The sequence below is a fragment of the Nomia melanderi genome, chromosome 12 (assembly GCF_051020985.1).
Source record: "Nomia melanderi isolate GNS246 chromosome 12, iyNomMela1, whole genome shotgun sequence".
Classification (NCBI taxonomy): Eukaryota; Metazoa; Arthropoda; class Insecta; order Hymenoptera; family Halictidae; genus Nomia; species Nomia melanderi.
In genome coordinates, this window is record NC_135010.1 from 12,679,610 (window position 1) to 12,703,170 (window position 23,561).

A 23,561-nucleotide genomic window follows, 5' to 3' on the forward strand; every position below is an offset into this window, starting at 1 on the left:
CGACTATAGAATTCCTAAACCAATCTGTTGTAGGTTCGCGATGTCTTATTGCGCGACGTATCCGTTTAGTAAAACGGTTTCTACTCTATAAACAGCCAGAACCACGGAGGGTGTCAGAAAAATTTGTATTTTGTCATCCTTGTCATCGGAGCACCGGGAGTACTGTCAAACATCACTTTAAATAAATTGTCGGACAATTAACGGGTCGACATGGGGGACGGCAAAGAGGGCGAACGACAGCCGTTACTAAAAAACGAGAATGTTACTTATAGTTCACACGGAAGCGATTTCTTAGGTAAATAATTTTGTCTCTCTTGGCGAATACATTAAGGAATTGTTTAATCCAATTGCTTGTTTTTAACATCTTCCATTAGAGGAAAGTCAGTCGACAGTATCTCCAATTGGTCCCGATGAACTACCTCCATCGTATCAGTCAGTTTTACAAGGCGGTATGCCTATGGTTACTTGCAGAGTTTGTCAGGCTATGATAGAAATATCTGGTAAAAGAGATCAACATGTTGTCAAATGTTGTCAGTGCAATGAGGCTACTGTACGTTTGTGAATAATTTTTTTGTGCTACACAGCTGCATATTAAAAATGAACGTGTAATCATTTTTTTAGCCCATAAGGAATGCACCACCAGGAAAGAAATATGTTCGTTGTCCGTGTAATTGTTTGTTAATATGTAAAAGCTCCTCACAGCGTATTGCATGTCCAAGGCCAAACTGTAAACGTATTATTAATCTTGCTCCAAGCCCAATTACACCACCTGTTCTATCTATGCCTGGAATGTGTAGAGTATGCTGTGCTCATTGTCATGACACATTCTTGGTAAGTAGCTTGTACAGATCTCATATGTGTATGAATAATTAATACGTGCTCTGGTTCTTAGTTTAACACATTAAACAATGCATTGGCTCGATGTCCACATTGCCGAAAAATATCTTCCGTTGGCCCTGACTTCGCAAGAAGTCGAGCTATTGCATTTGTAATTGCTGGAATTATAGCCTTAATAATCGCGATAGCTGTGACCGTAAGTATTTTTGTCGTATAAGGATGTAAGTACCAAATATGTAGTTTGTTAATGTATGTTCTGAAATAAATTTGATTATTTTCACTTACCCTATAGGTTGGTACACATACGTATGTAAAAACTCGCGGCGGAATTTATGTGGCTTATGTTGGTAGGTATTGTAAACTATTTCTAATCTTAAGAACTCTAATTAATTCTAAATAAATTTCAGGTGCATTTCTATTGGCACTTTTGTGTCTGGGACGCAGCATTTATTATTTCACAATAAAAATTAGTTTGATAGAAGGTCCAATGTAGTCCTCTAAATGACAATCAACATCTAATATTTTCAAACTGATTCCTCTAACATCATGTGTCAGATATAATATATTTAGATCAAATGTTTATAGTAATGACAAAAACATATAAGTCCTGCTAGGATTTAACTGGTAGATATAAAGATTCTCACATATGCACATGCGAGTTCGTATTATAATACCGTTCTCGTGCAAAAATTCTCGCATATGCATATGCAGATGTACGTATTACGGACGAAAAGAACATATGTCCGATAAATGAAACTTTCTCATATAAGGTAATCTACCTAGAATTATTAGATGAGAATGGGGATGACCATTTTAAACAAAGGGATTGTTCCTCTGCACTTTTATATATAAAAGCATAGGACCAATGCAACAGCCCCAATAAATTGTTTTCATATTTGAAATAAAGTATGCTATATATGCTTTCTACATCTACAGTAAATATATAAAATGCACATAGGTATAAAGGAAAATAAAAAAAAGAAAACATTCTTGCATGAATATTATTCCGATTACAAATAGCTATACATACAGCTACATAAATTGCGTTTCTAATTCTGTACTTGCATTGTCGTTTCAGAATCTTTTAAAAGAGCCTTTTATAAATCAGTATCACTTGAGAGTTATTTTCAATTTATGTATTTTTTGACATGCAAGTAAAATTATATAAAATACAGATATGGAATGTTATTATCTATTTTATTACCAGACACTACTGCATGGTCCGAATTATTTTATTGTTTCCTTCCTTTAGTCGCGTAATTACAAGTAAAATAATTGTACCAAATCGTAGTTACCAAATTTTGAGATATTTATATAAATAATTATAAAAATGACTATTAAATATTTTTTCTAACGGTGTCAATTTTTTTGCTAAATTCCTCTGTATCATACTACGCTGGCAGTTGTCCAGTGTACAGAATGTAATCAATACTTTTTTTATGTTTTAATGCAGTTTAAGATTGAATCTATAATTTGAATATTTTGAAAAGATCTAAAACGCCATCTACGTTAAAATGTTCAAGCTAGTGAACATAAAACTCATGTCGGTATTCAAGATGTTAAGCTGCAATAACAATCAATTACTAACAACCTTGATTTGATAAATGACACACCATATTCTGTATCAATTAATTACTCATCGTAACTAACGAAGAAAGAAGTAAAAAACATAAACGAAATTTTTTTTAGTTCGAGTATGTCAGAAAAAACCTGCACTGTGTATTTGACTTAAACTTTCTTTAGTAACTTTTTCTAGAAAACATTCATTATATTCGCTACACTCTACACACATGTATCACACACGTATAGGAACATTTGCCGCCAAATTAACAATATGATTATACCGATTAAAAGGTTCTTTTACATTTACTTAACTTTTAATATGTTTAACTTTTTGTATAATTAATAAGTTGTTCGGGGTTTTTACAGAGACGGCAAACTTGAAGAATGGGCGATCATTGAATTACAAGGTGATTTAAAATTCGATTCTGCAGATAATACAAATAAATACATTGGAGATCTTCACTTTACAAAGTCTGGTACACCAATATTTATAATTGGAATTCATGTATTACACGGGAAAGAAGTTGTACTTCCAAAACCTTTTGCAGTTTTAGAAAAAAAAGACAATGGAACAGATAAAATGACAAATGATTCTCAGATAAAAACTGAATATATTGTAAAAGCCATTGTGAACAAGAAATTAGTTTTTAGATCAAGACCAAAACCTATTATAATAAATGTTCCAAAATGTAGTTAAATTTGTCTGCTTTTCTAAACAATGTATTCTCATTGATGCATTTCAATTTTGTCATTCCTATACAAATATGTTACTATCATGAATATAATACAAACTCTAATGGGTTTAAAAAAGCATTGTACTTTTATTTCAATGTTTTCTTACTTTACTTATATATAAAATATGTTAACCTAGTTTGAATTATAAATATAAGTAAATATTAATCTTTCATTTCTCCTTCTTCATCTTCTTCTTCGACACCTCGTATATACATAACATTATTACATCTGATTAAAACTTCACCAAGATTGCCAGTACAATTTCCATCTATATGTTCTTCTGTATTGGCTAATTGTAAATTCATGTACCCATCAACGGAGACAAGGTAACCTTTGTATTCATGGCCCCATTTCAATTTCACCATCACAGGTTTTCCAGTCAAACCATTTAAGAATGGTTTTGGATTTATTGGCATTGTAGCAGCCATGGTGAAAAGTTATTTAATTATCTGCAATGAAGAATTTCATTAGAGATATAACAATTAATAAAATAATAATATACAGGAATAAACATTCTAATTAATGAATAACAAACATAAAGTTCAAACTTTACTAGATACTTTGTTATTAAAAGTAAAGGTTAGGAGTTCAATACACTATAATTTTATGAAATTAGATTTTACGTTAACATAAAACTACTATTTTAACTATTATTTATGGTACAAAAATTTTTACTTACTCGTTTAAATAATAAATACTAACAAATTTTTGAGATCACGTAAAATGTGCCGTACGCGGCGGTTTGTTTTGAAGCAGTCTGCAACTGTGTGTAAATCGTAAATGGCTGCCACTACACTAACAAAATAACTAACACTTGTCAAATATTTGGAATAGTGTCGAAAAAGGATTATTATACATAAACTCGATCATATTTGATTACATTGTTCATACATACGACACAAGTAGTATAATTTCTTGTTTATTAAATAATGATTACATTCAAATTTAATGCATGAAATTTTAGGTACTTAACCGGACATACTTACAATAAAGAATTTGTATCTCTTAAAAGAAGTGTTCACATCTGATTAAGAATGAATATTCTGCCAAAGAAAAGGTATAGTTAAACTGTCTGTATAAATACTTAAATAACATTATCTTAATGTATCATATCCCTTCAAAACATTATACTATAGATGGCACGTACGTACCAAAGAAAATATTGCTCGTGTCCGTAAAGATGAAGCAAAAGCTGCAGAGGAAGAAAGAGTCAAGCAAGAAAGAGCTCAAAAAGCTGTAAGCATAAAACAATGTCAAAGGAAACCACTTATACATTTATATGTGTAATAAACATAACTTAACATTATTCACTATTTATTTTATACATCAGGAAACTGAAGCAAGAATTAATTTTCTGAGAGATCAAGCTAGATCGAAATACGATGGAAGAGAAAACACATCTGAGACAACTAATGCATCTACTTCTAAATTGGAACATGTTAATTTCTTTGCTGATCTTGAACAAGGAATTATTGATTATAATAAACCTAATGTAGAACATGAGAAGGAAAAAAAAGAAGAAAAAGAGAAATATGAAAAGCAAATTGGGTATCTTACTTATCTTGGTCAAGACACTAATGAAGCAACAGGCAAAAAGAACTGGTATGAGGAATTGCCTAAAAGAATAACAGACACAGAAAAAGATATAGAAGTGCACACCAAAAAGAAAATTTTGGAAGATCCAATACATGATATTAGAAAGTATTTAAACATCATGGGAGCTGGCTCTGGAGAGAAACCACTAAAAATAAAGTCAAGTTCTGTAAAAAGGGTGAAGCAAGAATCTGAAGATAGTGATTCAGATTACAAAAGTAGATCATCAAAGAAACATAAGCATAAAAAATCTAAGAAACACAAGAAAGATAAGCATCACAGTAAAGAAATAGAGAGCAAAGAAAAATCAAGTACAGATATACAAAAATTAAGAGCAGAAAGATTATTAAGAGAGCAGAGTGAAAAATTAAGAACAGAGGCACTACTAGCTAAAATGAGAGGAGATCCAGTGCCAGTAGTGGCCTCAGAAACGCCTGTTAAATCTGGTATTAAACAAAAGTATAATTCTCAATTTTTTCCCGAAATTGCTAGACAAAATGCTGAAAGAACACCTAATGTACATTCAGCAAGGAATTAATGTAAATTGTAAGTTCACTTCTATTTTACAACTGTGAAACATTTATTTAAGCATTAAAAAATTATATCTATTATAGTTATATGAAAATCAACATATGTACAAATTATTTAAAAAATATTTTATATATCTATATGTTATAGTTTCTAGTATTGGCAATAAAGCATTGATAAATCAATTAAATACGAGATTCCTTAGATAATTTTACTTCAATAAAGTACAATAAGTTTATATAAATAAAGCTACGATCAGAACTTGCATTTTTTTTAATGATTGCCGAATGAACTGTTAAGTATTTCTTGTAAATGTATTTGATTACGCTAAATTTCGCAGTATCACGTGACGCAAGATGGTGGAATATCACGGATCTCATGGATAACTCGTTAAAATTTAACGTTTATGTCATTTTTTCAGTATTCTTATTCATCACTTGACTGAAATTTTTTGTTCGTAAGTAAAATTCTTTTCTCTTATGACATTACATTAAATATTTAAATTTTATCTTCAAAGGGTTGTTTGAAATCTCGAACCAGACGCTTACAACGCGCGAGTTTGCATTCGCGAAATATGATTTTCGAATTTGAACATCTGTGAACGTACTCAATCACAAAAAGATGACAGCTCGTAGGAAATTCTCTTTCACGTAGTTGAAATTTAAAAGACTTGCTTGAAAAATGATTAAAAGAATTACATTTTTAAGACATGTTACTGATCGACCTCAAGATAACCTCTTCGTTAATTTATACGAATACCGCCGTTTTGAAATATGACTCTGAGTGTTTTTTCTATTGTATAGTCTTTATCAGAATATTTATCTTTGGTATGATTCGTAAAATATTTACATTACAAAGGTAATATTTAATCTAGTGAGGTATAAATATTGAAATTGTTTAGTTCAGTGGCACACAATATGACGTTTTATATACATTTAATAATTGTATGAAAAAGTGTTTTTAAACATTATTAATAGTACGAGCTTGCGTTTTCTTATTGTAGTGTTAAAGTTTAATCTGTAATAATATTTAAAACACCTCTATTATGTGTTAAATTGAATCTCATATTTTTTTTGTCACTCAAAGGATATATTGTATATTTACATTTCAGGCAAAATGTTAATATTAATTTGAATATGAAACACTTCTACAGATATGAGTTAATTAAATATTATTATCACAATGAATGAAGGAACAGGTATAGAAGATTCTTCATATTTAAGTTATGAAATAAATGGTACCAGATATATTTTGCAAACTGTATCAGATCCAGCTATTGATTTAATAAAAACAGTATCTACAAATGAAGAGCAAACTGCAATCAATATAATAGATGAAGCTCAAACAGAAAAAGAAGAAGAATCAATTTCTTTAGTTTGCTTGGATGGTCAAGTCTATGCATTTCAAAATGGAGAATTACAAGAATTAGATTTCAATCAAATTATAGATCAAAATGATCAACAAGAAAAAACAGTTTTATTACCTAAAGATGTAGATAATTGTGAAGCTCAGTACATTACTAATGAAGATTTAGTAATTAGAAATATTGACGAACAATCTCAAGAACAGTATGAAGTTGTTATGGGACAAAATGAAAAGAATTTCATTGTAGAGAAGCAAAATGTAAATGCTAATGTAAATGCTAATGATTTTGTAGAAGTTGTAACAGCATTCAAATGTAAAATATGTACTTACACTACCCAAGACAAAACACAATTATTACAGCACTTCCAAAAAACACATGTGAATCCGAAAGTTGATATTGAAGTGAGTTACTAAATTCTCTTTTCTCTTACATGTATATAATATTCATATTCATACTTCAATATGTATTTTCAGGTAAAAGAAGAATCTAAAAGTACAGATGAAGTAAAACTGTTGTATATGTGTGGGGAATGCTCTAATTGCTTTCCCTCTATAGAAGATTGTAAAGAACATATGATAAATGTAATTACACGAAACATTTAACTATAAAGAAATTTAGTTCATGTGGTGAAATATTAAGTGATGATGCTTGTTTCAGGATCATCAATTAACAGATACAGGTTCCAATAAAGGTGGCAAGGAAAATATAACAGATGACTCAAAAGATTCTACTTTACTCGATGAGTGTACAGGACAGAGTGCTGAAAATAATGATATAAAACACCAAGTTAAAATTCAAAAACCTTTAAGTTCTGAATATATGCTCAACAAAAAAATGATAGAATTGATGGAGAGAAATATAAAGTAAATAAATCATTAATGTATTTGATCACATCACTGTATTTACTAACAAATATCTTTTAAGGTGTTCATATAGAGGATGCCCTTACAAATTTGCTACAGAAGAAACGATGCAGCAACATGCTCTTTGTCATACAGAATCACAAAGTGGCACAGCATTCAAGTGTACTGTGTGTCGGGATTTGAAATTCACCAAATGGAGGCAGTGTAGTTTACATTTATGGAAAAAACATCAAATTGGTTAATATAATATTTCAATATTTAAATAGCTGAATATACTGAAAGGTATCGGATATAAAATAAAAATTTTCCTTTTAGATATAGGTTTGTTTACTTGTAAGATATGTAAAGCATACAAAAGTGCAACGATGGTGAAGCTTCTGACTCACATGAGAGTGCATAGCGAAACACGAGAATATGAGTGTCCCGAATGCGGTAAATGTTTCAAGCAATCCAGTCAGCTGCGTAATCATAGAGTAATGCATTTGGATCGTGAAACATTAGAGGTAACGCGTTGGTATACTCCCAAAAAATGTGATATGTGCGGGAAAACCTACGCGAACTCGAAATGTTTGAAAAGTCATATTCAAGCAGTACACTCAAAGTTACGGCCATACGTTTGCAATGTTTGTGGGCATGCCAGTGCTAGGAAAGCTATGTTGCAAATGCATTTACGCCAGCATACAGGTGATAAACCCTTTAGTTGCGATCTTTGTGAATATAAGACAGGAGATCATAACACGTTGCGACGTCATATTATGCAACACACAGGTATATTTTTATAACATCGAGGCGTTAAAATATTAAATAATATGCGTGTATACGTATATTATTATTACATTTTTAATTAATCATTGCAGGATTTAGACCGTATAAATGTCCCCATTGTTCTTATACTGCAATACAAAGTAGTAGTTACAAGAACCATTTGAAGTCTCGGCATCCCTTACTATCTGGTTTATTCACATGCGACTTGTGTCCGTTTAAAACCGTTAAAAATGAAAGTTACATGCAGCATGTAAGAGATCATGAAAAAGGATTGATCAAAGCGAATATGCAAAAGAAAGGTATGTTACCAAAGTAAAAATTTAATTGTACCTGCAACGGGTGTTGATATTGGATTGTTTTTCATCAGATGCTGAAAATGTCGAGGTTTTTCCTGGTAACATCGCAGCGGCACAATTGATTTATAGTTGTTTAGGAGCCTTCTCCAAAGTCGGAGATACCTTAGAAGCAAACTTAATGTCTTCCTCAACGTCTGCGGACGGTACATCACAAACAATCACAATACAAATACCGTCGAAACATCTTGAAGGTTCACTGCCAACGAGAGAAAACGGGACGAAAAGTAATTCTACGATAGAACAAGAAGATGAGGAAACAATGCATTGTTTCTTGAAAATTCCAAGAGAAGAAGAAGAAAGTATAGATACCGGTGGTATAACTATTCCAGCAGAACCTGAGGAATCGGGTGCAACAACAATTAATGTTGATACGTGAAAATATACAAAAATTGAATTACGAAAAAGATACTTCTATACTTTTGAAAATATCAGAAATTTACACGTCGAAAGTAAATGAAGAAATGCTAGTCACGCGTTACTTAGATAATAGAAATTGACTTGTTTTCTTTTTGATAGAGAAATTTAGACCTAATCTTTTAATTTAAAAGAAAAAATACTGATTGTGATACTATTTTTGAAATTCTATATCGTATTTGTGACGAACCTATTAATAATCTAATTCTACTTGAAAAAAAAAATGGAACGAGTTTCCATTGTTATTTTAAAGGAACAAAAATGTATTAAAATTTTTAATTACATAATCGTATTAACAATTTCACAATTATATAAGTTTTATTCCTTCAAGTAACACTTTATACGCTGAAAACGATTAATTTTGTAGTTGTTTTTATATTAATTTTTGTTAAAATTGTAAACATAGATTGTTATATACTAGAACATTTTTTAATATTTTAAATGTATTTATTGATAATTAATAGTAAATTAGTAGAAGTGTACATAAAAATTGTAAAATAATAGTGTGGAAACCGTTGTAAAATGTAAATCACAATCTTTCGTGTGATTCGTAGTAAGATTAAAATAATATTTTACATGATTGACGAAAAAAAGAAACGTTCTGGTATTTTTTGACTTGATTAGTCACCAGATAAAAATAACACTTATCATTAGTATGGAAGAATGAATTTATGGATTTTCGAGAATGTTCATATATTAACTGTTGAACTTCACAAATACGTTCCCACGATTTCAGTTTTCTATATCAATTTGCTTAAGTGCAAAAATTGTAAGAATGGTAACTGATCGATTTATAATCACATTACTCATAAAAAAAAGGTTCAGTAGAAAGATTTAAAAAATATATTGGTAAACTATAGTATACAACCGATGTCTTTTTATATGCATTTTGTAAGAAGGTATTAAATGAAAATAAAAATTCTGCTTCTTTCGGAGTAGCCTAAGCAAATTGATACGAGTTATTATTTACAGCTAGTGATCCGAGAAATGTGAGAAGTTCCTTTTTCTTTCAAGCCACCGACGGGAATCTTCTCGTAAATTACACATCATATCACATCTAATAGTCTCTGGGCAGTTCCCCATAATAAGCCGTTAATGCTATCAACTTCCTGTCAAGAAAGTGCTGTTCCACTTCTACACCACCACCTACTCCGGCTAACATGGCAAGCTGTAAATTATATATATATACATATTGTAATGTCATAAGGTAAATAATGTCAATTATATTATGAACTCATCGAAAATTGTGAAATTTTCTAACTTTACAAATTACCTGCATAGTATCTACATTTCTAGGTAGAAAGTAGGCCACATGATCTGTGATTTCTTTTGCTATTTCAAATACTTTTGTTCCACCAATGGGTTGCATAACGTTATTGAGATCAAAAGTTTCATTCTTTGCATAACTAGGCCCTCCCCACGGAGGACTTAGAAATACAACATCTGCGATTAACTTTGGTGCAAGTTGAAGAAAATCTCCAACAATAAATTCTATTCTGTCATCGACTCCGTAGATTCGAGCGTTGTTTCGAGCAAATTCAATTTTAACTGGATCTATGTCTATTGCTAATACTGGAAAATAACATAAATACGCGTTTATCAATTTTACCTTATATATTAGGATTTAGTAATCAATACTTAAGTATGTATAAACGCACCTCTTTCACAAGTGAAAGCAAATTGAATAGCATTTCCACCTACGCCACAAAATGCATCGATTATTGTATCACATCTGCACCTTTCAGCTATATACTCAGCAACTTTTTCCGGCGTTACAGAGTACCAGCTTTCTACAATAAATATTTGAACATAAAAATTTTAAACGCTAATGAACTATCTTAAATGTGTTACGCGTCCGAAAACTTACCACGATCCAACTTAATGCCTTGATCAAACTTGCTAAATAATCGATATCTTTTTAGCCAATACTTCATTAAAGCCTTGTCATTAGCTATTTCTACTGGGAGACTTATATTTCTTTTAGATTGCTTCCTTCGTTTCTTCTTCTGTGTTTTCTTCACATTATCCTCATCAGACAATTCCATAGTTTGTATTTCGTTGTGATTATATTTTTCATCTACATCCATATTGACATTTGCGAAATCAACTTTTTCGTTATCTTTCACAGGCTGGTTTTCTAATGTACATCTAGCAGAGCTGCTTTCATCTTGATCAAAATATAAATTGTTATCTTCTTCGATACTTTTAAAAACATCATCTTGCTTATCAGACACATTCCACGAATCGCTTGCGTCGTCGATTTGCCTTTTATCTGCTCCCGATTCGATTGAACTTGTGCTTGGCTTGCTAAATACAAATCGTCTCGTTTGCAACTTGATATTAAGACTAGGATTGCACTCTTCATCAGAACTTGATGTAAATTGTGCTTTGTAGGAACCATCTTCAGGAGGCTGTAAGTCAGTTTCCGATGATAATAAAGCTGGACAATATGACAAGTAATGCTTGACCTGAAGTAAATAAAAAAAAGGTGTATTATTTCTTATATAAATATCTTTGTAATTTATATTATTTAAAAACCAATTTACTTTATCTATAGTGTTAGTAATTTCCATTCCATTATCATCAAAGTAAATATGCTTGTTTGTATGCTTGGGCCCATGAAATTTCATTTTCAGTTGCCTATTTTGTGATCTGATATTTTTCTTCCTATAAACTACTTCTCCTTTTAATTTTAATTCCTTGCGGTTTTCATTAAATGCGTATCCCATTAATGAAAATGCTTTCTTCACTGTTTCCAGACGTTCTTCTACATCATCGCAGTCGGTCTCATGGCTGAAAGAGGATAAATTTGTCTTGTTATTGTTCATTATTTATTCGGCAAATATATTACTGTACCTTCTTTTCAATGTTATAGGTTTATCGTCATGAGGCTTGTCTCCATCTCCTTCGTTCGAATAATTTCGTTGAATACTATTATTGCTACCAGTGTGATTACAACTAATGGAGTTATTTTCATTTTGTATAAGTGCAGCCTGATCATTGTGTTTATTCTCGGATGAACTTACATTTTCATTACCTTCTTTATTTTCATTCTGACTACTATCATTGTTATCCGATTTTGTTGCTAAATTCTGTACGAGTGCTCCTACAGATTCTATAACCAATCTTTTCTTCCGTGTCTTTTCTCGTTTGCAATAAGTTAACTTATTAGAGGCGTTTTTGTGTTCGGATATATTCAGTTTATCTATTTCTACTTGCGTAAAATCTGGATCTATACTTCCGTTGCTTTCTTCGTTCTTGTGTTTTACACAGTAACTTTCGATACCCATATCAGAATGTTCCCTTTTATAACTTTCTATGAATAATTCGTAATGCCTGTGGTACTCTATTTGAAAATTTTCTTTCCACAAATGCTGCCAATACCTATCGTTATCTTCTGGTGCATACTCATGGTCCTGATCAGAACTGGTGCTTGTTATATTGCTTTCAATGGAACTAGTTACAGAACTGATAAGACTAGATGAATGCATGGAAATAGAATCGCAGCTAGAACTAGTAAGGGTCATTTTTGTAACGTTAGTCATGGAATCCGAGGTCGCATTCGTCTTTGCTATCGACTCGTTAATGGAATCACATCTCGTCAAAAGTCTTTCGTTTTCCGCATTGGACTGTTGATTATAGCTTTCCTCTAAACTAAATGGACTTAACGGATTCCATCCATCTCCGGTTTCAGGCGGTGTTTCGATACTCGTCATTCGCCTTCTATTTTCTTCTGCATCTTTATCATTGATCTCCTGTTTGCTTATATCATCAAATGAAAAATTAACGCTATAAGTGTCTTTTGCTTTAATTTCGTGACCGTCTGCGTTAGTAGTTTTACTAAATATCCCTTCAAAATTTGAGCGTCCAAGTTCACAATTTCTGTGCGCTTGACTAGGAAAACATGTGTTCTGTTCTGAAAACTTCTCTATAGTTTCTCTTGCTTCTACTTTTTCATCTATTAAATGAGCATTTTGTTGCAAGTATTCTGGGTTTATATAATCTGCATACTTTCTGATCCATGATGTCCAAATTAATTGTTCACCATTTTGTGACCAATACTTCTCCCATGCAATGTCCATTGCACTCTTAGTTTGTCGATACATAGAGTATGGATAAGCATGAGAATTATATGTATATGAAACATTTTCCCTATAAGTCTGAGCATCATTAGTAGATACATTTTTTGAAGTATTTTGTGTTTCAGAATCTTTACTTCCTAAAATAAATGACGGGCTTTCTGTATGAAACTTCTTTTCGTTACAACTGGAGGGATTAATACTTAAAACTTTAATATTTTCTGCAAGATGATGATCTGATGAGTGAATGTCTGTTAATTCAGATTGCAGCTCTAATTGCTTGTCTTCTTGAGTCTCTGGAAGTACATTCACTTTTTCAAATTCATCTTCCAATTCAGTCTCTGTGGTTTGGAAAGTCTTTCCGTAAGATGCCAAAAGATTTTGTATGCTTTTAGCCTCGTGTTGATCATGATATTCGGATAGGTCTGCTCCGGAATCTGATTGGTGCAGACCCAATTTATGCGTAAGGGAATGCGTGGCAGGGCGATGAGCAGAGTCACGAACGGAGTCATGTTCATCTGTGGAATAATTGTTGTCTGTGTGTGATGCACTGCAGTAACAGCTCACCGGTTCTTCCTAATTTTAAGGAAGAAAAAATATGTGCTTGTTCAAATAGAGATGTAATATATTTACATGATACATATATACTGTCAGACTAGATGAAATTAAACAAATACTTTAGATCACGAAAAAAGACGATCTTACATCATGTTTCTCAATGGATTGTGCTTCTATGGTAGACCTTTTATGAAGGTCTAACATTTCTCCAACACAATCACCTTCAACATCTTCACCTGCACTTGCATCCTCTAAAGCAGGAACAGAATATATTTCTGGATTTCTAAAAAGCAGGCAAATAAAACATATATAGCAAAACATTATAGTTTCTTTTAGCTTAATAACAATAGTACATAAAAGAAAAAGTTTGAATGAATATCTTTTTGTAATATTTAATTAACTAATGATTTAGAAAAAAAATATTATTAAGAGTGCCTAATTGATTTTCACTAAAGATAAATCTAAACAAGGTATACAAATATACCTTACAAAAATCACTACACAACTTCTACATACAATACATTGTTGTATCACTTTCACATTATATTAATTATTCACATAAACATAATTATACAATTCGGTACTTGACAAAAAATGCAAACTCGAAGTGTTTGTTTTCAACGATATTTCGTGGAATAGTAAAAGCAACAAAGGAACCGAGCCACTAATTTTTAATTGCTTGAAAGAACGATGTTTCCCCGAGTAAATAGAAACGTTCTGTACCTCGACGGACGAAGATTTATATTTTTCAAATGTAATAAAAAATATATCGTGACCCAAGGCAGTTGAGTGGGTGTCAAGGTTAGGTCATGTGTCACACCACTGATCGATAAATGTGAAGATTTTTTATTTTATAGGGGAATTAAACTGCCATTAAAAATAGAACGAAAGAGCGAAGCTTCGACGTTAGAAGAGACAACGAGCACATGCACCGCGGGTGTATTTACCGAATAAATATTCTGCTGCAAAGACAATAAATGTAATTATCAGGGTCAGGGAACTCTGTCTGTTCCCCGATATAGACGTCAGCCAATGGTTCCCAATAAGGGTCGTTCATGCCGGAAAGAAATCTTTAATTTCTTGCTCCTTCGTGAATCGTCACAACACCCACATGTCTCGCGCTCAGATTTTTACAACTCCCCCCACGTAAAAACAATCCGCCATTTCTTCAACGGCACACTATCGTGAAGTTGTCTATAGTTATCATTGGGTGTAATGGTCGATCGATAACTATCGATATTTTACTCGGATTCAAAAAGTGTTATTAAATTTCCAATACTGTTAATGCTATTTTTAAAAGCAACATGTTATTTATATCGAACTATTCACGTTACAATGTATACATTCGAATAGAAATATTCCCTTAAAGTAAAGTATCAAGTATAATTATGAACATGTTCTAATAATTATAAATGAAAATTTAATTCGATTACCAACAAGAATTCTTAGTAAAAGTGCTCCTTTGTATCTCGAATATGATAAACATTTTATGCAGAACTATTACGCGCGCAAAATATAATTTTCTATGGTTATCACACAAACAAGATATAAGAATAGATTGAACACCTTGTAGACCTAGATTGACTGCCTTACCGACCTAGAAATTTAAGACTGATTATAGCGTCCTCTTCTCATGGACAACAGATACTTCAAGAACTATTCACTGAATTAGTGTTAGAAAGCGAAGGGAATGTGTGAGTGTAAGTGAGCAACAGGAATATGTATGTTAAGACTTCCAAGCAATGAAGAGAGTCCAGGGTGATCTGAACCCAGACAGAGGAACAGGAAAATCCTCCACATCTGGAGATCACCGGAGAACTGAGGATTTTTACCTCCGCTCCTCACTGCTTAGCTTAGTACACTCCCTCTCGTGACTCGCTACAGCCCCCTTTTGTTGTCTACTTCATTCCGTTGCGCAGAAAATTGCGCGAACCAGTGAGATTCAATTAGATCGGAAATTTATTCATTAATTAATCCGTTATTTCTGGCTATTCAATAATTACAACGAATATTTTTTCTCAAAGACGATAATAAACATTTTTTCGTTTACCATTTCATACACATTAATATTGAATATAGTTGTTGAGTAAATTTTACCATAAGAATTTCTGATTACAAAATGTTAATGTTTAAGGGCATAAACAAAAGCATAATTTTAAATGAAATGGTTTACTGATTTTAATAAGCATTTACAGCCTTAATGAAGTAAATATATATTGTTTAATTTAAATGTTCGACCGGTAAAGTAGGGAAAGAACTCACAATGAAAGAGAGCTTACGATCTATGGGAGAATTGTCATAGATCACTCACTTTTTTTGTAATGTATTGTGTATAGTTCGTACGATGATATTCGTGGTTGATATGTCGTATTATTTAGGTTAGCTGTCTAATCGAGGAACGTAAGATTCAGTGGATTTCATCGAAAATATCAAGAAATGACGTCCTATCTTGAAAACTTTCAATTACTATCATGCGTATGGTTCGAAATAGGCGATAAACGCAATGTACTCGCATCTATGCTGGCTGGAACATTGGTAAACAGCAGAGTTTGCACTGTGACACTGACATTACATCACTATTATTTTTATTTTATTCTGCGTATGAATGTTGTTGATTTATAACATTTTTTGTAATATAATTTTAATATAGGACTTATTCGTTCATATTTCTTTATTGCAGTAACTAAATAGTTCTGATTAGTTTACAAATCTTTCTGTAAGTTCATATCTTTTAGTACTTGTTTTCAAAAGAAGATACTGAACTAAAACTTTTATCTTTCTCTTTCTTCTTACATTAAAATTGAGTGAAACTTCATGAGACTGTTTCAAGACTCTTATTGCATTATGTTTAGAACATTTACCTGTATTGCAAACACATTTAATTTATAGTCCAATTATGGTATTTACATTTCGATAACTAATCTTTTTCTTTTATTATTTTAGTTCTTTGTAGGATGGTGGTTCATCATTGATGCTCATGCTAAGTATCCAAGTGAAATGTCAAATGCGTATCATCTGTGTGGAGTATTTGGAACTATTTCCCTTTTTATGTAAATTAATAGTAATGTTGCTTACATAATTTAATATAGTTCAAATGTAATCATTTGTCTTTTAATTTAGGATAAACTCTGTAACAAATGCAGAGATCAGAGGGGATGCATACAATGGTGGATTCTTGGGAGATAGAGGTGCAAGAGGTTGGCTGTTCATTGGATTTGTAATGGGATTTGCTGCAGTAATTGCAGCATGTTGGATTTTGTTCGCAGACTTTGTTGCTGCAGGTTTAGTATTTTATTTCTAAATCATTATAAACGAGTATCCAATTCTATTAATTGTATTATTTCAGAGGCTAAACATCATTGGCCTGGTGTAGGTCTATTCTTGCAAAACATATTTATCTTCCTAGGGTCCCTTGCATTTAAATTCGGACGAGTTGAGGAACTGTAAAGAAACTCAATATTTGAGTATTGCATTGAGCATGAACTGAATTGGTTCATATTATAAAAAAAAAGTTCTCTGTCTTAATTTATACATAACTTACATAAAACTAGTTATTGAAATGCTTACTTACCTTATCTATAATGACTAATTTTAAATCCAAATAATCTTTATGTATAATAAAACACATAAAAGTATTATTCTGCCCACATACAATTAGATCACAGAATAATAAATTACAGGCTTTGTGATCATTTTATCTTACTACAAAAATACACATACGAATAGTTGAGCAAAAGTTTTACAGTTTAAATGAACAAACATATTGTTAGAATGAATACTGCTAAAAGATACAATAAATTTTGCATTTATTGGTATAATTGTGTGACTGAAAATAATTGTATTCCAATTTTCTAAATAAATTTCGATTGCCTTTATTCGATTCCCTTTTTTTCTTTATGTAATTATCGTGTCCGTATTTTGTCCATATATTTTACAATCGTTGATATTTTTTTTCGAGGCAGCGATGGTTTGAAATACTACCTTCGCGATAGTGGGAGTAAAATAACAGATTATTGGTTTTCATTTGCTAACGCGGACCAATATGAACGGTTTCTTCCATCTTATTTTACCAATCGCGTTGTGCCACACAATACATGGCCTGTGTTCGGTTTGACGAAACGTTTGCAGGAGAGTACGTTGTGTTTTTTATTACATTGAAAAAGATTGAAACGAGCGTGTACCCATGCTCAGTGGTTTAAAAACGTTCATCCCTCTTTTATCCGGCTGATTTATTTCGAACATACATAAAAAGTAAGTACCGTGGAAAAGTATTAACGTCGTTATTCGTAACCTTTTTCCCGTACTCCCGGCTACTTTAACCAAGTTTGACAAGTTTCGTAGGAATTCTCATGTAATTGAAAGATAATACACTGCACGTTTTCGAATATTTTATATCAATGAAAATTCTTTTACAAACGTTCCTTCTGCTTGCCATTTAAGTGTCAATTATAAAAATCAATTGTGCACGCGTGTTTTCTTTTCCATAAGAATTTTTACAGATCACATGTGAAACGCCAGAGACAATTTTTACAATCGTTTTAGTCAACGAAAGATCTGCGAATTTTTAATTCAACGTGTATAGAGAATATTATGAAAAGAAGTGTTGACATTCACAAAAACTTTATTTTGTTTTGTTTCTGAATAATATATTGTTGTTTAATTTATTGTTATTGTTAAGTAAAGGTAAAAATGATGTTTGTACATCTCCAAAAAAAAAATGCAGGAATATTTGCATATGTTTTTTTTTAATTTTAGATGAATCTAAATAATCTAATGACATCCATTTTATGGTTATTATTAATTACTCTTGCCATTTTTATTAATACTGGCAATGGAGTTGCTGTTATGAGTATTGACATTGGAAGTGAGTCAATGAAAGTTGCCATTGTTTCGGTAAATATAAATTGTTTACAATCTAATATAAAATTTTGATAAATATTTTTAAATCTTAGTTTTATTGATAATATTCAATGATGTTTGTTATAGCCTGGTGTTCCTATGGAAATAGCTCTTAATAAAGAATCAAAGCGGAAAACACCAGTTACAATTGCTTTCCGAAATGGGGAAAGAACTTTTGGAGAAGATGCTCAAGTAGTAGGAATTAGGTCACCTCAAAATAGTTTTTCTTATATATTAGATCTTCTAGGAAAGTCAATAGAAAATCCAATGGTGCTACATTACAAGAAGAGATTTCCATACTATGATATAATTCCTGATTATGAACAACACACAATTGCATTTAAACTTAGTGAAAATGTTACTTATACACCAGAGGAGTTACTTGCACAAATTTTACATAAGGGAAAAGAGTTTGCAGAGAATTCAGCTGGTCAAAAGATCAGTGAAGCGGTAATAACTGTCCCAGGATTTTTTAATCAGGTGGAAAGAAGGGCTCTCATGCAAGCAGCAGAACTTGCTGGGATCAAAGTGTTGCAGCTGATCAATGATTATACTGCTGTTGCATTGAATTATGGAATTTTCAGAAGTAAAGAAATAAATGACACTGCTCACTATGTAATGTTCTATGATATGGGGGCAAGTAGTACAACTGCAACAGTTGTCAGTTATCAGAATGTAAAAACAAAGGAGAAGGGATTTGTTGAGACTAATCCACATGTTACTGTCTTGGGTGTTGGTTATGATCGTACTTTAGGAGGGCTAGAAGTGCAAATTAGATTGCAACATCACTTAGCTAAAGAATTTGATGCTTTAAATAAAACATCGAGTTCAGTATTTACAAATCCAAGAGCTATGGCAAAACTTTTTAAAGAGGCTGGCCGTGTTAAGAATGTGTTGAGTGCAAACACAGAGCACTATGCTCAGATTGAAGGACTAGTAGATGAACATGACTTCAGAGTGCAAGTAACTAGAGAAAAATTAGAACAACTTTGTTCTAATATATTTGAGCGTGTCACAGATCCTATTAAGCAAGCTTTGAAAACATCAGGTATCTTAAAGTCAGAATTAAATTGTTGTTTACAAACTTTTAAATAATTATTTTGAATTCATGTAAACTTTCAGGTTTGACAATGGACATTATATCTCAGGTAGTCTTAGTAGGAGCAGGCACTAGAATGCCAAAGATACAAGAACATTTAAGCCAGTATTTAACAGTAGAATTATCAAAAAATATCAACACTGATGAGGCAGCTGTATTGGGAGCAGTGTATAAAGCTGCAGACCTTAGTAAAGGCTTCAAAGTGAAGAAATTTGTTACTAAAGATGCAGTACTCTTCCCTATACAAATCACTTTTGATAGAATTGTTGATAATAAAGTGAAACAAGTGAGCTATAATTATAAGAATACTTTAATCTTTCAATTTTCATAGAAAGTAGGTTTAGATGGCTATAAACATCATTCTTTTAGGTTAAAAAGTCACTGTTCAGTAAAATGAATCCTTATCCACAAAAGAAAATAATCACATTTAATAAATTCACGGAAAATTTCCAATTTGATATTAAGTATGCTGAATTGGACTATTTACCTTCTAATGAAGTAGCGTAAGTACTCGACTTTACTTATCAGTTACTGTATAATATTCGTGTTTATCGTAATATTCTTCCCATTTCAGTGTTATTGGCGACATAGATTTTGCTACTATAACTTTGTCTGGTGTACCTGAAGCTTTAGAGAAACATGCTAAGGAAGGAGGAGAAAGTAAAGGAATTAAAGCTCATTTTGCTATGGATGACAGTGGCATACTTAATTTGCTGAATGTAGAACTGGTATCAGAAAAAACGAGTTCAGCTCCTGATGAAGAAGAGGGTACTTTCTCAATACTTGGCTCAACTATTAGTAAACTTTTTGCAGGTTTGTGTTGGATGCTGTGCAAAAAATGATACTTTAATTTCATTACTATGAATTCGGAAATCATTACCAAGTGATTAATTTTATTTATGTTTTTTAGAATGAATTTTTTTATATTTTTGTAGACGTAGTAAGGGAAAAAAGCATGCAAAATGTAGAACCATTTTTTGCAAGCATTTATAAATGCAATAAAATTTCTTCATTTTCCTTTGTTGTTGGGCCATATGTCAAACGATTATAAATATAATATTGAAATGAATGTGACTTATAAATTTCAGGCTCAGAAGATAAAGATAAAGAAACGAAAACAGAAGAATCTTCGAAGGAAGACGTAAAACCCGTTCATGAAGAACCGGAATACCCTGAAATTCAAAAAGAATCAGAAGATAAGACGAAGAAAAAGAATGAATCAGCAGTTACAGAGGATAAAACGGCAAACAAAACTGAAAAGACGGAGAAAGAGAAAAAGTCTACTATTGTAACAATCAAAGAACCTATTAAGGCTGAGGAAGTCAAATGGGGACCTCAGATCCTTTCCGGAGATAAGTTAACCGAGTCTCGTGAAAAGTAAATTAATATAAGTATTATTATAAATAGTTTTCTATTATATTTGTATTATAGCACGGATGTCGCATATTTTCAGATTACGCCGTCTGGATGAATTCGACTTTGAGAAAACTAAACGTGAAACGGCTTTAAATAACTTGGAAACATTTATAATTGACGCACAGCAGAAATTAGATTCCGAGGAATACAAAGTTGCTTCCACCCCTGAAGAAACAGAAAATATATTAAAAGCGTGTGCGGAAATATCTGACTGGTTATACGAGGATGGATTCACTGCGTCCGCAGAAGTGTTCGAAGAAAAATTAGCAGAACTTCAAAAATTAACTAGGGACTTGTATGAACGTGTCTATGAATATACGAAAAGACCAGAAGTATTAAAAGGCATGACTTCTATATTAAATGCTAGCACAAAAGTTTTAAGTAATATGCGTAACTTAAGTCAAACAGGTGATATTTTCACTCAAGTTGAGATTGAAATGTTAGAAAAAGTAATTAACGAAACTCAGGTAAATTGTTTTTCTTATATTTAAGGATTACATTAATTAACCGGAACGCTGTCTTAATCTTTGGATTAATTTTCTTATAGGAATACTATGATAATGTTGTTAAGTCTTATGCTGAAACGCCTCTCCATGAACCGGTGAAGTACAAAATTCGTGATATTACAAACACAATGGCAGTACTCGACAGAGAAATGAAGTATCTTGTTAATAAAGCTCTTATTAATAATAAGACATGGAAACCGAAACAAGATGCAACAACGAATCAGACGGAAAATGCAAATGAAAATGCCACAGATACGAATGACGGATCGCAGGCTGAAACTGATTCAAAATCAACAAGCGACTCTCAGACAGAGAAGCTCACGGAAGAAAGTACAGTGTCCGACAATGAAGAAGTACAAAATGAAAAGCCAGTAGAGGAAGATGCATCGGAAGACTCGATACCAGAAGAGAAAGAGACTCCGTCGAGTCACGATAGTGCCCAAGAAGGGGCGCATCAAGAACTTTAAGGAAAGGAAATTTATTTAAAAGTGTGTGACTTTTTATGATTGACCGATTGCGCTTCGGTTGATAAATTAGGCAATTTACTATGTTGTAGGGCAGGATTACGAGATGCATTTAAAGAAACCTAAATCAAAGTCACGAAATTGTATTATTGTCGCTGAACGAATTATTTCGCAAATGTGAATATTGAAATGTTGTTCTATTTAATTAAATACGTTTGTATGAGAGTCTATGAAATCAATTTATTCATTTCTTCATACAGGAAAGTAAATAAAATCGATACTTCACAGTGTCTCACATACAGAAAACGAAAACAATCGTAATGTTTATATAAAGGATTTTATGTTTTAAGTGCCAAGTAGTTGAAAGCTATTCGGGATTGTATTTAACATGATGTAAATTGCGAAACAATTTCAGATAATTACGACACAATCAAACAGCACTGTATTTTGCAGTAGAACATTTCTTATTGAAGTCATTATTTACAAATGACAAAATATTCTACTTGGTCAGATTTCAGTTCGTATGAATACAATATTTAATTGTGATACTTCTTGATACTATATTCCTAAACATGCTGTACGCTATAGCTTAAAGCTGATTTTTTTATCAACATCTACATCGAGCGTCATAATTACTTACATACATACATTCATACATACGAGGTGATGTCTTTATCAATAAGAATGTAATGTTTTACTCTGTATTGTTCATTCCTGATTAATTCATCCTCACTACAAGATGCCTAACTTCTATGAATCGTACGTGTGTTCCACTGTACCGATAGTATAATTCATTTTAGAATATGATGCTAATATACTGAATTTTGTAACTGTTTAATGTATACTATTTATTCTATGTACTCATGGTACTAAGCGAGCTAAATCTGTTTCTAATCATGTTATTCAAGAATTCGATAATCCTTTCGAATCATTCCAATGATTACATATGTAATTTAAAGTCCTCGATTGTGTTATTATTATTAAATTTTGGGAAAATAAAACAATGTGTAAGATATTAATGAAATTAGTACTGATATAAATCAGTGCAATGTCTTTGGATTATATTATTGCAAAGAAGGCATAGATATCTTACAAAAGTCTTCCTATAGTCGACACAATTTGATCTTATTTATCTTACGGTATTATTTAAGACAGTGTTATTATTAATTATGTACAATTCGTATATATATTTTAAGGAAATAGATATTTATATACTGTACACGTTATTATTATTAAGATGTTTTTCTTTCGCTTGTTTTTGTATTCCAATTATTAGCATTGGTATTGATCACGTTAAAATGAAAAAAAAATTGAAGATCAATTTGATGATACCTTCAATTTAATAAACAATCATTGTACTATATATTTGGTATTTACAATAATTACAATAAATTTATGAAACATATTTCTTTTAAGTTATTAACATTTTCTTGGCTACAAAACATTTTATGAGATTCAATATTTTTAAATACCGCGACACTTTTAAAACGCGCAATTTAAATTTTTCGCAGTATTTTGGT

At 31.7% G+C, this 23,561-nt stretch overlaps 8 protein-coding genes across 16 annotated transcripts; 6 read left to right on the plus strand and 2 right to left on the minus strand.

Annotated features, from left to right (window-relative positions):
• Positions 1-62: 62 nt before the first annotated feature.
• On the plus strand, positions 63-1,936 carry LOC116424096 (type 1 phosphatidylinositol 4,5-bisphosphate 4-phosphatase). The gene is made up of 6 exons (XM_031970042.2): positions 63-295; positions 375-550; positions 622-831; positions 893-1,033; positions 1,130-1,184; positions 1,245-1,936. Exons 1-6 carry the CDS (start codon positions 211-213, stop codon positions 1,328-1,330), a joined length of 753 nt encoding a protein of 250 aa, XP_031825902.1. The 5' UTR covers positions 63-210; the 3' UTR covers positions 1,331-1,936.
• A 342-nt stretch (positions 1,937-2,278) lies between these two features.
• On the plus strand, positions 2,279-3,097 carry LOC116424101 (chromosome transmission fidelity protein 8 homolog). Its single transcript, XM_031970049.2, has 2 exons — positions 2,279-2,691; positions 2,767-3,097. The coding sequence occupies exons 1-2, from the start codon at positions 2,672-2,674 to the stop codon at positions 3,095-3,097; spliced, it is 351 nt and encodes a 116-aa protein (XP_031825909.1). The 5' UTR covers positions 2,279-2,671.
• Positions 3,098-3,197: 100 nt separating this feature from the next.
• Positions 3,198-3,563, minus strand: SmF (small ribonucleoprotein particle protein SmF). Its single transcript, XM_031970051.2, has one exon. The coding sequence runs from the start codon at positions 3,561-3,563 to the stop codon at positions 3,297-3,299; it is 267 nt and encodes an 88-aa protein (XP_031825911.1). The 3' UTR covers positions 3,198-3,296.
• LOC116424095 (leukocyte receptor cluster member 1 homolog) lies at positions 3,510-5,711 on the plus strand. 3 transcript variants are annotated; one of them, XM_031970041.2, is made up of 4 exons: positions 3,510-3,714; positions 4,100-4,192; positions 4,272-4,371; positions 4,466-5,449. In XM_031970041.2, exons 2-4 carry the CDS (start codon positions 4,170-4,172, stop codon positions 5,264-5,266), a joined length of 924 nt encoding a protein of 307 aa, XP_031825901.1. In that variant the 5' UTR covers positions 3,510-3,714; positions 4,100-4,169; the 3' UTR covers positions 5,267-5,449. The 3 variants fall into 3 exon arrangements, with proteins under 3 accessions (XP_031825901.1, XP_031825900.1, XP_031825899.1); XM_031970040.2 differs by lacking the exon at positions 3,510-3,714 and adding an exon at positions 3,886-4,037; XM_031970039.2 differs by lacking the exon at positions 3,510-3,714 and adding an exon at positions 5,597-5,711 and having other exon boundaries at positions 4,041-4,192; positions 4,466-5,274.
• A 262-nt stretch (positions 5,712-5,973) lies between these two features.
• Positions 5,974-9,279, plus strand: LOC116424094 (uncharacterized). Its single transcript, XM_031970038.2, has 8 exons — positions 5,974-6,114; positions 6,368-7,023; positions 7,096-7,203; positions 7,280-7,485; positions 7,547-7,722; positions 7,801-8,253; positions 8,343-8,549; positions 8,618-9,279. Exons 2-8 carry the CDS (start codon positions 6,439-6,441, stop codon positions 8,980-8,982), a joined length of 2,100 nt encoding a protein of 699 aa, XP_031825898.1. The 5' UTR covers positions 5,974-6,114; positions 6,368-6,438; the 3' UTR covers positions 8,983-9,279.
• A 762-nt stretch (positions 9,280-10,041) lies between these two features.
• Tgs1 (Trimethylguanosine synthase 1) lies at positions 10,042-15,547 on the minus strand. 5 transcript variants are annotated; one of them, XM_031970032.2, is made up of 8 exons: positions 15,255-15,547; positions 13,805-13,940; positions 11,877-13,675; positions 11,567-11,813; positions 10,888-11,488; positions 10,679-10,810; positions 10,294-10,592; positions 10,042-10,188 (listed from the first exon to the last, which is right to left on the minus strand). In XM_031970032.2, exons 2-8 carry the CDS (start codon positions 13,859-13,861, stop codon positions 10,078-10,080), a joined length of 3,246 nt encoding a protein of 1,081 aa, XP_031825892.1. In that variant the 5' UTR covers positions 13,862-13,940; positions 15,255-15,547; the 3' UTR covers positions 10,042-10,077. The 5 variants fall into 5 exon arrangements, with proteins under 5 accessions (XP_031825892.1, XP_031825891.1, XP_031825893.1 ...); XM_031970031.2 differs by lacking the exon at positions 15,255-15,547 and adding an exon at positions 14,605-14,872; XM_031970033.2 differs by lacking the exon at positions 15,255-15,547 and adding an exon at positions 14,381-14,589.
• Positions 15,269-17,532, plus strand: LOC116424099 (transmembrane protein 50A). 2 transcript variants are annotated; one of them, XM_031970048.1, is made up of 5 exons: positions 15,269-15,357; positions 16,036-16,192; positions 16,601-16,707; positions 16,778-16,938; positions 17,004-17,532. In XM_031970048.1, exons 2-5 carry the CDS (start codon positions 16,094-16,096, stop codon positions 17,102-17,104), a joined length of 468 nt encoding a protein of 155 aa, XP_031825908.1. In that variant the 5' UTR covers positions 15,269-15,357; positions 16,036-16,093; the 3' UTR covers positions 17,105-17,532. The 2 variants fall into 2 exon arrangements, with proteins under 2 accessions (XP_031825908.1, XP_031825907.1); XM_031970047.1 differs by lacking the exon at positions 15,269-15,357 and having other exon boundaries at positions 15,965-16,192.
• Positions 17,533-17,711: 179 nt separating this feature from the next.
• Grp170 (hypoxia up-regulated Grp170 co-chaperone protein) lies at positions 17,712-22,276 on the plus strand. 2 transcript variants are annotated; one of them, XM_076372711.1, is made up of 9 exons: positions 17,712-17,908; positions 18,413-18,550; positions 18,644-19,604; positions 19,679-19,941; positions 20,025-20,158; positions 20,230-20,468; positions 20,744-21,032; positions 21,109-21,538; positions 21,619-22,276. In XM_076372711.1, the coding sequence occupies exons 2-9, from the start codon at positions 18,413-18,415 to the stop codon at positions 22,042-22,044; spliced, it is 2,880 nt and encodes a 959-aa protein (XP_076228826.1). In that variant the 5' UTR covers positions 17,712-17,908; the 3' UTR covers positions 22,045-22,276. The 2 variants fall into 2 exon arrangements, with proteins under 2 accessions (XP_076228826.1, XP_076228827.1); XM_076372712.1 differs by having other exon boundaries at positions 20,230-20,423.
• Positions 22,277-23,561: the final 1,285 nt, after the last annotated feature.

What these genes read in the sequence shown, in the direction of transcription:
- LOC116424096 (XM_031970042.2), top strand. Translation starts at nt 211, where the DNA reads ATGGGGGACGGCAAAGAGGGCGAACGACAGCCGTTACTAAAAAACGAG. An exon ending in ACACGGAAGCGATTTCTTAG is followed by an intron (nt 296 to 374) that starts GTAAATAATTTT and finishes ATCTTCCATTAG; the next exon opens with AGGAAAGTCAGTCGACAGTA. An exon ending in AATTTATGTGGCTTATGTTG is followed by an intron (nt 1,185 to 1,244) that starts GTAGGTATTGTA and finishes AATAAATTTCAG; the next exon opens with GTGCATTTCTATTGGCACTT.
- LOC116424101 (XM_031970049.2), top strand. Translation starts at nt 2,672, where the DNA reads ATGATTATACCGATTAAAAG. An exon ending in ATGATTATACCGATTAAAAG is followed by an intron (nt 2,692 to 2,766) that starts GTTCTTTTACAT and finishes GGGTTTTTACAG; the next exon opens with AGACGGCAAACTTGAAGAAT.
- SmF (XM_031970051.2), bottom strand. Translation starts at nt 3,563, where the DNA reads ATGGCTGCTACAATGCCAATAAATCCAAAACCATTCTTAAATGGTTTG.
- LOC116424095 (XM_031970041.2), top strand. Translation starts at nt 4,170, where the DNA reads ATGAATATTCTGCCAAAGAAAAG. An exon ending in AATATTCTGCCAAAGAAAAG is followed by an intron (nt 4,193 to 4,271) that starts GTATAGTTAAAC and finishes ATTATACTATAG; the next exon opens with ATGGCACGTACGTACCAAAG. An exon ending in AAGAAAGAGCTCAAAAAGCT is followed by an intron (nt 4,372 to 4,465) that starts GTAAGCATAAAA and finishes TTTATACATCAG; the next exon opens with GAAACTGAAGCAAGAATTAA.
- LOC116424094 (XM_031970038.2), top strand. Translation starts at nt 6,439, where the DNA reads ATGAATGAAGGAACAGGTATAGAAGATTCTTCATATTTAAGTTATGAA. An exon ending in ATCCGAAAGTTGATATTGAA is followed by an intron (nt 7,024 to 7,095) that starts GTGAGTTACTAA and finishes ATGTATTTTCAG; the next exon opens with GTAAAAGAAGAATCTAAAAG. An exon ending in TCATATTATGCAACACACAG is followed by an intron (nt 8,254 to 8,342) that starts GTATATTTTTAT and finishes TAATCATTGCAG; the next exon opens with GATTTAGACCGTATAAATGT.
- Tgs1 (XM_031970030.2), bottom strand. Translation starts at nt 14,714, where the DNA reads ATGAACGACCCTTATTGGGAACCATTGGCTGACGTCTATATCGGGGAA. An exon ending in CCTATAACATTGAAAAGAAG is followed by an intron (nt 11,814 to 11,876) that starts GTACAGTAATAT and finishes ATCCTCTTTCAG; the next exon opens with CCATGAGACCGACTGCGATG. An exon ending in TGCTTTCACTTGTGAAAGAG is followed by an intron (nt 10,593 to 10,678) that starts GTGCGTTTATAC and finishes GTTATTTTCCAG; the next exon opens with TATTAGCAATAGACATAGAT.
- LOC116424099 (XM_031970048.1), top strand. Translation starts at nt 16,094, where the DNA reads ATGACGTCCTATCTTGAAAACTTTCAATTACTATCATGCGTATGGTTC. An exon ending in GGAACTATTTCCCTTTTTAT is followed by an intron (nt 16,708 to 16,777) that starts GTAAATTAATAG and finishes CTTTTAATTTAG; the next exon opens with GATAAACTCTGTAACAAATG. An exon ending in CGCAGACTTTGTTGCTGCAG is followed by an intron (nt 16,939 to 17,003) that starts GTTTAGTATTTT and finishes GTATTATTTCAG; the next exon opens with AGGCTAAACATCATTGGCCT.
- Grp170 (XM_076372711.1), top strand. Translation starts at nt 18,413, where the DNA reads ATGAATCTAAATAATCTAATGACATCCATTTTATGGTTATTATTAATT. An exon ending in GCAAGCTTTGAAAACATCAG is followed by an intron (nt 19,605 to 19,678) that starts GTATCTTAAAGT and finishes GTAAACTTTCAG; the next exon opens with GTTTGACAATGGACATTATA. An exon ending in TTGATAATAAAGTGAAACAA is followed by an intron (nt 19,942 to 20,024) that starts GTGAGCTATAAT and finishes TCATTCTTTTAG; the next exon opens with GTTAAAAAGTCACTGTTCAG.